The sequence below is a fragment of the Montipora capricornis genome, chromosome 4 (assembly GCF_036669925.1).
Source record: "Montipora capricornis isolate CH-2021 chromosome 4, ASM3666992v2, whole genome shotgun sequence".
Taxonomy (NCBI): Eukaryota; Metazoa; Cnidaria; class Anthozoa; order Scleractinia; family Acroporidae; genus Montipora; species Montipora capricornis.
The window spans coordinates 45,937,517-45,948,962 of record NC_090886.1 but is presented as its reverse complement, the minus strand read 5'-3'; the positions used below and the strand labels follow the sequence as shown (position 1 = coordinate 45,948,962).

The 11,446-nt window shown below is 38.3% G+C and overlaps 1 protein-coding gene across 1 annotated transcript; it reads left to right on the top strand.

Moving 5' to 3' along the window:
• The first annotated feature begins 811 nt into the window (after nt 1-811).
• On the top strand, nt 812-7,796 carry LOC138044798 (carbonic anhydrase 2-like). Its single transcript, XM_068891219.1, has 8 exons — nt 812-1,016; nt 3,920-3,991; nt 4,432-4,464; nt 4,559-4,872; nt 5,120-5,212; nt 5,317-5,380; nt 5,551-5,711; nt 6,507-7,796. The coding sequence occupies exons 2-8, from the start codon at nt 3,934-3,936 to the stop codon at nt 6,798-6,800; spliced, it is 1,017 nt and encodes a 338-aa protein (XP_068747320.1). The 5' UTR covers nt 812-1,016; nt 3,920-3,933; the 3' UTR covers nt 6,801-7,796.
• Nucleotides 7,797-11,446: the final 3,650 nt, after the last annotated feature.

The window sequence follows — 11,446 nt, the reverse complement described above, 5'->3', positions numbered from 1 at the left end:
CACTAGATTTACATTAAAGGCGCTACAGGTGCTTTGAACTCAACCAGTCAGAAGTCGAAGCTTAGTTTGAAAAAAACATACCATTAAGTTGAAACTTTTCTACATTTCTTACAAGTACGCTATCGGAAAAGCTTTAATTCTCAGGCTTCAGTACACTTGAAGAGCGTCGAAATTAGCAGCCGACCTTAGCAACACACGAGCGCTCCAAACTTGCCCAGCGTCGTAAACCAAAACATTGGTCCCTGGATGCTGCGTCATTTCCTGTGAAGAATGATAACGTCTCCCCACGGGGATGTCTCTTTATGTTTGTTCTTCTCACGTTTACTAAAAACGCGAGCTGTCAAGTGTAATGTTCGTCATTATTAATCAAAATTTTGTATATTCGGCAATAAGCGCGATATCACGTGAGCGACTCGTCTAAGGTCGTTCATAATTCATTTTTGTATATCAGCTTCAAGATGCATGGCTCATTTTTGAACAATTAATTGGGTATCTTTCGTCAGATGTTTTTGCCCGAAATCAACAAATTCTGTGTACCTTAATGTTGCCTACGATAAAATCTACCTTTATCTTTCTTACGACAGTGTTGAAAAAGTTACTCGTTTTGCGCAGGACCCCCACTGAGTAACGACAGTGTTTGGTAGAAACAGCAAAACAAAGACGAAAAGAAATCCTAAATATCAAAATACTCCTTACTTAGAAACTTAGAATATTGCAATATTGACAATATCATAGGAATCCTATCTTAGAGCTGAGGGTATAAAAATCACAAAACTTTCCAATTTTTTCAGTGTTCTCCGAGATCGCTTCGACTGCTGATCAAAACTTCCAGAACCGGTTCTAGATATTTTCCAGCGATCGCAGCGATCCTGATACTCAGAAATAATTGAAATTCCTGGTTCCCAGCTTCAGTCATAACTCGTTAATTCAACTGGGAGCTTATTTCTTCCTATTTGAAGTCAAGCAGCACACATTTTCAAGCTATATCTTCAAAAAGAGAGGTCTTCAATTTCAAGGTAAATTACGCATTTTGTGGTAGATGTGATTAATTTTGTAGCTGGTAGCAACGATGATGACGATGACGAGGACGATAAATAGCTTGTCTACAATGGGTTCAAATCGTCAGTTGAGTATGTGCATGTGATAAGTGTTTATTGAGATTAAGGAATTTCGAGACGACGGTACAATTATCTCTAACCATTGCACCCACAACTTTTCAAGTTGATCAACTTTTTTTCCAAAACCCCTTGCGTCAAGTAATTTAAAAATTTGGAGTAAAGGGAAATCGTGAATCCATGACGTTTCAGTAAAAATTGAAAGATTACGAGAAAATGCAAACAAAGGCAAAAATATAGTTTAAAAAAAGGCTCAAACGCACGCCTGCCTTAAGCTCGTTTACCGCAATTTTTGCGTAAGTGTTTTATCAAGCAAAGAACAAATAACCGATCAAAATCCAATTTGTTTTTACAATTTGCCAACTCGAAGAATTTATTTTGAATTGAGATTTCTGTTCTGTAATGTACCTATTTTTTCCCGCTGTGGATAATATTAGAATTTAATTACGAACAATCTGCTTTTGGACACAAACGAAAAGAAACCTTTTAATGTTGAAACATACAGACCTTTGCCACGTTATCGTAATTCTCGGGTAGATCCTATATCTAACGTTTTGATGATTTTACTTTGCTAATATACGAATTCTTGATATTTATCGTGATAAGCAGCCTCACAAGAAGAGTAAATGATGGTCTTTAATGAACTGATCATATGAAAGATAGAGACTTGAACTCAGTTCATTTTCAACGTCGCTTTTTCCATAATTTCCCTTCTCAATGTAGCATACGGAAAGATATGCTTTTGTGTGCTCTGAGCTTGGGTGTCCTGTGGATCGGTACTTTTGCACTCGGAAATTTCTTCAGTTTATGAGCTTTTAATTCGACCTTAGCTGTGTTGACCCATGTCTGAAAATGTGGTTTTCCTCTCAGTTGAGCGCTGATGATTTAAAAAGATGCCATTCCTGGTTTCCCTCATAGAAAGTAGTTTTGGGGGCAAAGGAAAAAGTCTCTTCTGAACCGGGATTGATCTTGCTTATCGAGTTCAACGTTATTCAGTTAAAAGAGCTTCTTTAAACTTTTAAACAAAAAGCAAGAACTTCATTAATTTTCTTATGCTTTTAATTTGGTTATTTCTCTTGTGAACCGAATCTATATGGGTGTAGAAACAACGAAGCGCATTTGCTTTTAGTTTTGTTTTTACATCCTACGGGAAATTAAACGCGAATCCATTGACAATCTTGACACAATATCAATAATAGGTTGACGATGTTATAAGTAAGATCCTCGTTAATGACCTTATTCCATTTCACCTGTCTTGTTGTGTCTGGAGTGGAAATGAAAGAGATCGGAAACAAAAGCTACAAGGCTCGGTTGCATAAAATCAATGAACAAAAAAAATCTAAGTGAACCGAGACGGATTACTGTTTGGGCACAGGCCAATACGTTGTTCCAAGAGCCTGTCAAATGTCTTATTTGTTTCTCGGACGAAACAATTTTCTTTCTTATCATCTCAGAAATAATTATAGTGTCCTGACCAAAATTCCCAAATAAAAGAACTCATTAACACTTAAATTAAGGTCTCATCTTGGACAATATTGTTAAAATTACAACATCTTTGATATTTTTTGCGTCTGCCCTTTTGTCGGATGGGTCGGTAATTTTTGGTGTTGAAGTCGGCTATAGTCTTTCTTTCTAAAGGAATTAAAACCACTTTTTTTCCAATGGGGTTACCGAAATGAAGAGAAAGAATGCACCCACCCTCTTAAGGTGGAAATTGTTTTGACCAGTAATATAGATAACTCATATATGACATAAGGTCATGTGCATGCGATATTGTGTACTCACGTGCTCCCGTAATATCTTCCATCTCCTAACATATAATCATGTGTCCTCACGTGCTGCAGTGAATGTTGCTTTTTGATAATAATCTTCACTTGAAGGACCTCAGGTGTTTATAACTTTGATTTTATCAGTAACGATGAGGCATGCCTGATACAACCCGATAGAAGCATCACGTGCACTAAGGACCTAACGTGCGTTCGTGTTATCAGTATAACTATGTGGCAGTACTTGAAAAAGCTGGGTTGCGCCAAACGTAGGGAGTGGAACCCACTTTCCTAATTCTATTTCGGATGGTTTATCATTGCGCTTCAATAGGCTCTCGAGACTAGCAGGCCACTAAACTAGATCCGCGATTTGAATTACACCTTTTTGTGTCGAATATGATTCTAGAACGGATCTAATCCAATCATTAAGGAGAGATTAGTTTCACTAAGAATTCACAGGGGAATTGGATGAAAAAAAGTTTAGGCAGTTTTCGGAAACAATTGATGTTTCCCGGCCTAGAAATTGTCAAGCAAGATAATATTTGAACGCTCTTGATACTTAAATACTTGAATACTCTGAACACTTGACAGAAGTCACCAAAAACTGGGAAAATAATGAATGATGAAATAATTAATTTCGTTGACGAGTACTCCTTTAGTTTCTGTTGCTATTTTTTCAGCTGGAATTTTAATGTCTTTCATCTATATGAAACCGACAAGTAGTTTGCACTTAGGTATTGCAAACGGCCTGGGTTTTAAACGTAATGCAGTACCTTATCTTTAAAGTCGTCCTTAAATATTACTATAGCACGTTCCCGATCAGTATCGATCTGTTAACAGAAATTCTAAGATCATGGAAGCTAAGGTTGTGTTACTTAAGGCCGACCTCTCCTTCAGCTCATACGCTTGAAACCATGAGACAAAAAAAGACCAATCTGTGTTACGCCCATTTTTGTCACTTGCCAGGGTCCACCCATTAATCATGCACGTATTGCTTGCGTATGCTTAAGACTGATTGTTTTGTCTTTTTTTCCACAGCTTACATAGTCAATATGAATCAGTTTTTTTTAGCCGCGGTTCTCAGTGTCGCTTGGGCTTCATTTGCCGTTGGTAAGCTACTAGTTTGCATGGCTTTTATGTTTTCTTAGTGTCTATAGAACACATACTTGTAACGTTACTCTTTCTGCCGCAAAAGGAAACTGATGAACACTCTTTATTCAGAAAGTTTAATTTAAAAAATTTAGAAATCCTATATAACTCAAACTAAACAGTTAGTTTTCCCAGTTGTCGATATTCAATATCGACGACCCAACATCTTTCTGATTGCCAAATATCAGATACAAGTTCTGACAAATATTAATATCAGCTGTTACTGTATAAGTAAAATGCTTCCTTCTCAGCCTGCTCTCGGTATTTAGTTTCTGTTATCTTCATAAATGACTCACGTTACAGTTTTTGAACTGAAAATCGTGCACTAGCAAACAGAAAATAAGACAAAGACAAGACAAAGCGTGTACTAACATCGCCCTTTTTGTCTTTTTCTCTTTTAGCTCAATGGAGTTACAATCCAAATGCTTTAGATGGTGAGGATTCTTTGTCTCAAGTATACGAAAATCTTTTATACAAACTTTGAAAAGTTAGCAAGCCTTATGACATTGTTATCGCTTAAAATTGTAGGTCCGCAAAATTGGAAGGGAGCTTGCAGCACTGGAAAAAGACAATCACCAATTGACATCGAAACTGCAAAAGTATTTGTCGACAAAGAACTGGGTACCTTCACACTAAAAAACTACAACAAGACACTAAACAAGACTTTCACTGCTTCCAACAATGGCCATGCCCTGGAGATGTCCTTTCCTCACAGAGTGTACAATGTGAGTGGTGGAGGACTGAATGGCGTTTATACAACTGTTCAGTTTCATTTTCATTGGGGAGCCAACAACATGGTCGGATCAGAACACACTGTCGACGGAAAGGAATATGCTGCAGAGGTATGTAAAACAAACGATAATAGTGATTTCCATTCTTTAATCTTCACTTATCAGTGGCAAAGGATTTTTTTTGTTTACACTCAATGATAACTCTCTTGATACCTTTTTCTCTTCGGCACAGAAGTAACGAATTCCTCTGTTTCTCAGCGCTCTATAACTAGATCATTCATACCTATCTCTTTGCCATGTCGTCAACGCATAACTATGTCACAGGAACATAAGTAAAATATTTTGCACTCTTTTACAGTTACACTTTGTCAGCTACAACACAAAATATGCCAACATCGCAGAAGCAATTAATAAACCCGATGGCCTTGCCGTTCTTGGTCTTTTGATTGAGGTAAGAATCAACTTTGATGATGAGGATGGTGATGGCTATAGCTTTCTTTAGAAGACATTAGAATCGAGCATAAAAGAGGTTAATTGATTGTCTTCCTGTTTCAGGTTGGAGAACACAACAACACAGCATTCTCATTCCTCGAAACTTCCAACAGGCTTATTGAGTCTTGTAAGTAGTGATGTTGGTTTTTTTAGTGATATGTAAGTGCGTTTTTTCGAAAATAGATATCTCAAATAATGAAAACAACTCTAAAAGGTTTTTCTTCCCTACGGATATAAAATATCAGCAGCTAATTCATTGTGGACTAACGTGGTATCTTTTTTTCGCTATCTTTACAGTCACCGCAGTGAGCGATGTTCCAGCCTTTTCGTTTCACGACCTATTGCCTGCCGACAAGACTAAGTTCTACCGGTACAATGGTTCTCTGACCACTCCTACCTGTCTGGAATCTGTCACGTGGACTGTGTTTAGGGACCATGTCTTCATATCGCAATACCAGGTACAGTCGTAGTAATAACTAACCTACATTGACTCGTGCGCTCGGCTCTACTTTAAAAGGCGATGGCTGTGAAATTTGCTTTATAGAAAGCCAGAACATTTTAGTTTCTGGCTGTAGTCATTACTGAGGCGGAATCAAGAATCAAGAATCAGTTAAATTTATTCCCTTACAGTAAGCAAAGTCCTCCGCGATTATTCCATCTCGTTCACGTCAGGCGTACGATGTGGGCCAAGTATCCCCAAATTAAATTGGTACGAGCTGTGTCAAAGAAAAAATAGAAAATGAAAGATTCACATCTGTACGCTCATGTTGTCGTCAAAACCTCAAATTTGGTGATTTCCCCCCCGGGGGGGAGGGGGGTGCTCGTCAGAAATTGTAAATTAAACCCCTAAAAGAGACCAATCTGGGCGTGACCCAGGCTTTTTTTGATCCCAAAGAGAGGCCTTTTTTTCAGTTTTTATGAATGAGTCAAGTAAATAAAGAAATCAAAAATATACGTTGTACATATACCGTAGCCGTCGTAGTTTCTTAAACTTCCTAATATATATTTGAACTACGGACTCCATTTAGTTATAGAAGTCTTATAAAAGCCATCGTCATTCTGAGACTCATAAGAAATCATTTAATTTGATTCCGAAGTTCAAATATATGACAGTTGATATCATTTTCCTTCGATTTTAAGTTTTACGTAAGTCGTGTTTACCACGCATCTATTAGATTTCTCGAATTTACGTATTTGGAATATTTGGAACTGATGGTTTGAGGAAATGTATCAAACATTTCTTTTCGTTTTAGCTGGACCTTTTGCGAAGGCTCGAAAAGAACGGCACTTTACCAGAATTTGGAAATTACCGTCCAGTGCAGCCACTCAACAACCGAATTGTCAAAGCAAGTTTCCCACGCTCCTCACCTTGTGCTATTACCAAGACAGTCACCACAACAGTTACCGTCACGGCTACTGTCCGCGCAGACACTGGTACTACCACGACGGTGCCTAGAGTAGCAGTGGATTCTGGAGGCTCCTCTGGTGTCATTATGACCCTCGGTGTGTTCTTGCTGATGTTGTCAGTCTCCCTTTTCTTGCAGTAGTTCACAGACACCTACCAACCGTTGTTCATCAATTCCATTCTCGTTCTTCGAGCTGTTGGTTTTTGCCTACCCTACGCCATAGAAAATGCGCAGAAGAGAGAAACTCTGGGGTCGGTAATGACCACACATTCGCACTACGTGCAGTTCGGAGAACAAACACCTTTTACAAAAAAAGATTCGAAATAACATCTTTGAAAATCCTTCTTGCTAGGCGGTTACCATTACTACATACTTTCATAGATGATTTTTGAACAGATTATTTTAAATATTTAAATACCGTACATTCACTGACCAGGGTTTATAAGGTTTTACATAAGTTACTTTTTGGTGCATTAACCACACATCGACGAATATTAAAAGCGCTTGACCAGATGATGGTTATAATTTCACTCCTGCCTCTTTATTAAAACAATTAGCAAGTAAGCTACACTCCAACTTCGCTTTAGTGTATCTCGTGCATAGGATAGGAGTTACCTTACTGGAACTGTCCCAATCAATTTGTCTAGGATTGTAGATACGATTTATTACACGCTCGTTAGATTAGTATCGAGATATGCTTCTCCTGTGTGGGCTGCCCTGCTTGACTATTTTTCCGATGTAATGGGGTCAGTACAGAAGACGACTCTCCACAATTTCTTACCTCAGCTTAATTATGTAGATATGTCTGCTTTAACTGGCCTGGCCTTCAGTTCCTTTCAGTATGTGGAGATGAGGCGCATTCTTGAAATTTATTAGAAATGCTTTACAGTGGTAGCACTACCATAGTTGAACACTGCCACAAATTAAGATCTGGGAGTTATCAGTCTCAAAACGGCTCATCTCTGTGCAGAGTTTATGAATGTGAAGTTGAGTAAATTATGATGAGCTGTGATAATTTATTTATTATTATGTAATATAACTAGTACTATTAAATGTTGTGTGAAACAGGTATTAGCCGTGGCCACTAATGTATTATACCACTTCAGTAGTGATAAATAAACACACGTTTTATCAGCATACTATTGTTCTAATTGAAATCCAGTCTGCCATATGCATGGTAAAGTTTCAAAAAGTCTTAGAACTTCAGTTTGTCCTTCCCGTTTTATTCATCTAAGACGACATAAACGGTATAAACACACTCAAAATACATTAATTGCAATGCTGCTATTTTTAACCACAAAAATGGAGTCTCTGGATGAGCGAGAGAACGTTAGGGAAGAATAAGGGAACAGTTTTCAAATCTTTTGTTTTCCTTTTGAATTTTTTTTTTTGCTTCAGTACGCATTCACTTTGGCATCAAAGGATTCACCGCTATCCAAGTTACTTGATTCCATTTCTGATAATGTTGTTTGTCATGCCCCCTTAAATTTCTAGTAGCATTGGTTTCAAACTCAAGAGTCTGAAGCTTCGCTGTGTCCGTTTTTCAAACAGTTTGGGGGTCATAAATAGCTATGGATTTTTATTTATAGCGGAGCCTCTTGCGAAATACCATGGGTAAGAAAATATGGTAATCGTACGACCACCGTACTGCGTACATCTACCCCTCCATGTATGCCAATGTGACCAGTATCCTGTGACCATATCTGGAGTTCAACAAGTTTAGAGCTCATCGAGGACAGCTTTTGTTTGAAGTTGACCGCTCACTAGGGCCTTCCCGATTATGCTAGCATTTTTTGGCATTATTTGGTTAAACGAGCATTTTTTCGCACTTTTTTCTGTAAAAGGAATTACTAGCATTATTTAGCATTTTGCATAACTTTGATCCAAATTTCAGCACTCCAAAGATTTTGAATGCTAAATTTTAGAATTCAAAAGCATGGTGATGATTTGCTTTTGTGTTTGAGAGAGGGATTTCTGTAACTGAAGAATGAAGTGAGACTCGAAAGAAGTGTGAACCTAGCTGGTCGATAGTTAACTTTCAGGGCTCGTTCACGCGCTTGCTCATAAAAGGAAATTCTTACGAAGAACATAGACCAGTCCCTTCAACGCGCAACAGAATGGTGCTCTTGTTTACTAACTCCAGGCTGGCGTCATGTCACACTTCAAGAAAGCGTTAAGGACTTCGGAGATTAATTAATTGTTGGACAAGTTTGGGCTGTATCAGAAGTTTTATATATATAAAAAAAAAAACAACAACAACAACAACAATTAAGCATATGTCGCTTTATTCAGTTGATGGTAAGCACACATGATGCCTGAGTTTATACGTTTTGCTTGAGATAAAACAAAGCATTTTCTGGAACCAAAGTAGCATTATTTTGGAAATCGAGCATAATTTAAGCATTTTAACGGTGGAGCAAAACGATAATTGCCAGGATCATAAAATGCCAGTTTTACTAGCATGATCGGGATAGGCCTACCGCTCACCAGGTAATGGGTTTCGATTGGATCGCAGGCTCAAACCAGGTTAACTAATTGAAAGAATAAATAACGCCGGAGCTTTGGTTTTAGGCTTGGCTAAATCTGTAGAACTACATAAAAATATTGTGTGCCAAATGTGATGCGCTCGCGCGCTGGGTCGAAAGCGTTTAAAAAATTAATCAGAATAGCTTTGGATTTCTCCTTAAGATTGAAAAAAGAAAATTGCGCCAAATAATCTGATTGCAAAACAGAAAGCAAAATGCGATTGTCAATGCCCTACTGATCGCGACGAATTGAAACTTGTTACACTAGCTAGTAATCTGCCTAGTGGAGAAGAATCGCGCGCCCCACCCACCACTGCCCGGGAACATTCCCTTCTAAATCAGTCGAACCACCATCTTTAGTCAGTCAAGCGCACGGGCCGAGGAGAGACCGGTGATAAAGCGAGATAGCTCTCGATGACATAAAACGTTGAGAAGCGTAAGACAGAGTATGAGGGAATGTACAGGTGTTTTCCACCCTCTTTGGGGGATTGATAGCTGCTTTAAACTATGTAGAGTGCATATTCAACCTACAGTAGGTAAAATGAGGATCACCAATTTAACCTTGGTTAAAACGGATTCATCCTGAGCCCGGATTTGACCGACAACAGTTACACTTGTCTGATGACTATATATATCCACTAACCATGAAATTCATTTAAATTGGACAACGGCTTTCTGGTGTTGGTATTTTTGTATACGATCCGAAGCCATTTATTGACCTGGCCTTTCTCATGCAACGGACAAGAAACTTAACAGATCTTGTTTACTTTTGTTCCAATCGCCAGACCGATAATACCGCATCGCGGAGTAAATAACTCTGTGTGGGCTTAATATAAGTGTTATTCATAGCGCTCTCCAAATGGCTTTTAGAGCGCCAAAAAGGAGTACAAGTACTGCCTGCTATTATGCAGAAGAATACACTGCTTTCACTTTATTGAATATTCATTCTTTTTTGATTTGAAAGAAGGGACTACATCAAAATAGAACAACAGTAATATAATGTGCTTCCAAACTGAACAACCATCATTGGTTATTGCTCAGTAATTCATCCACAAATTAAACAGCGTGAGAAAATTATCACATCAAGTAGAATAAAGTAGAACTGCTGCCCGTCATCTTATTCCGTTATCATGAGTAGGAAGGACTTATCCTCTACAATTGAGCTTTCCTTCCATCTACATGATCAAGTAACCATCTTAAACATCGTACAGTAGTACTTAACAGCGGAGAAAAGAATCGACCACAACTTTATCCGCTGATTTCAAAAATGGCAAAAAGCAGAAGAATTGCACCACAATATAATTGTCCTGTAGTGATCACGTCAGTTAACATGTTAACTTGGACAGCATTATCGATAGGACCATCGTACAAGTTTTCCTCAATAGCTTTCACATTCGCGGACTTAAAATGCTGTACTGTGGTGTCCAAGTTTTAGGATTTTTTTGAGCGAAAAGCTTTGAACAGTTTGAAGAGTTCCTTCGACAAGTCGTACGAACTCAGTGGTTCTCTCACGTGCCAGGCACGTGAAACCTTAACCTTTCGACCGCATTCTAGAAGTGGGAACTTTCTTCAACAACTGATATATGACGCAATGATTTCTGAACGACATGGCGCGATTATGCGTATCAGTACATCAACGGTTCGCTTTTTTTTCAATAAAAACAATTTATTTGTCCAATATTTCATATCAAGCAAGGGTAAATAAATACAGAGACTCTGGTGTCCAGAAGTCAAGGTCGCTTCGTCATCTTGTATCTTGTATCGGCAAAGCACCACTCTGTCTTTTTCTTTGAACAACCTCCAGACAGAAGAAATCCGCATAAAATCGTGTTTTTGTTATTGTCTTGAATTACCTAGCACTTCACATATCAGTTGATTTAGTTGATGTCATCATACGCTTGTTGCAGAGAGAGAAGGCGCAAAAAATTTCTACGACCTTGGGGAGTGACATCACTGGTATAAAAAAATATCACATGACCACTGCGTGACTCGAAAAAAACTATTTTCTTTTCATTACACACTTTACGACAAGCACGCTATACGTTGCTATCTGGTTGCTCTGTTTGCGGCGTTTATTTTGAGAGAGCGATTTCATGTCCCAGAAAGTTAACTCGATCCTGCGATTTACGTTAGGAAATAACAATCTTTTCCCAGAACAATAAAATCATCACGATAATGCATTGCGATATTACACCTGTCTGTTATAGAATTAAGAGGTTTCAAGAGACGAAACAAGCCTTAGGTCTATATTCGTCTTTCAAC

Excerpts from the sequence above, each read along its gene's own strand:
- LOC138044798 (XM_068891219.1), top strand. The coding sequence starts at position 3,934 with ATGAATCAGTTTTTTTTAGCCGCGGTTCTCAGTGTCGCTTGGGCTTCA. Across the intron at positions 3,992-4,431 it reads TTGGGCTTCATTTGCCGTTG|CTCAATGGAGTTACAATCCA; the intron begins GTAAGCTACTAG and ends TTTCTCTTTTAG. Across the intron at positions 4,873-5,119 it reads GAAAGGAATATGCTGCAGAG|TTACACTTTGTCAGCTACAA; the intron begins GTATGTAAAACA and ends ACTCTTTTACAG.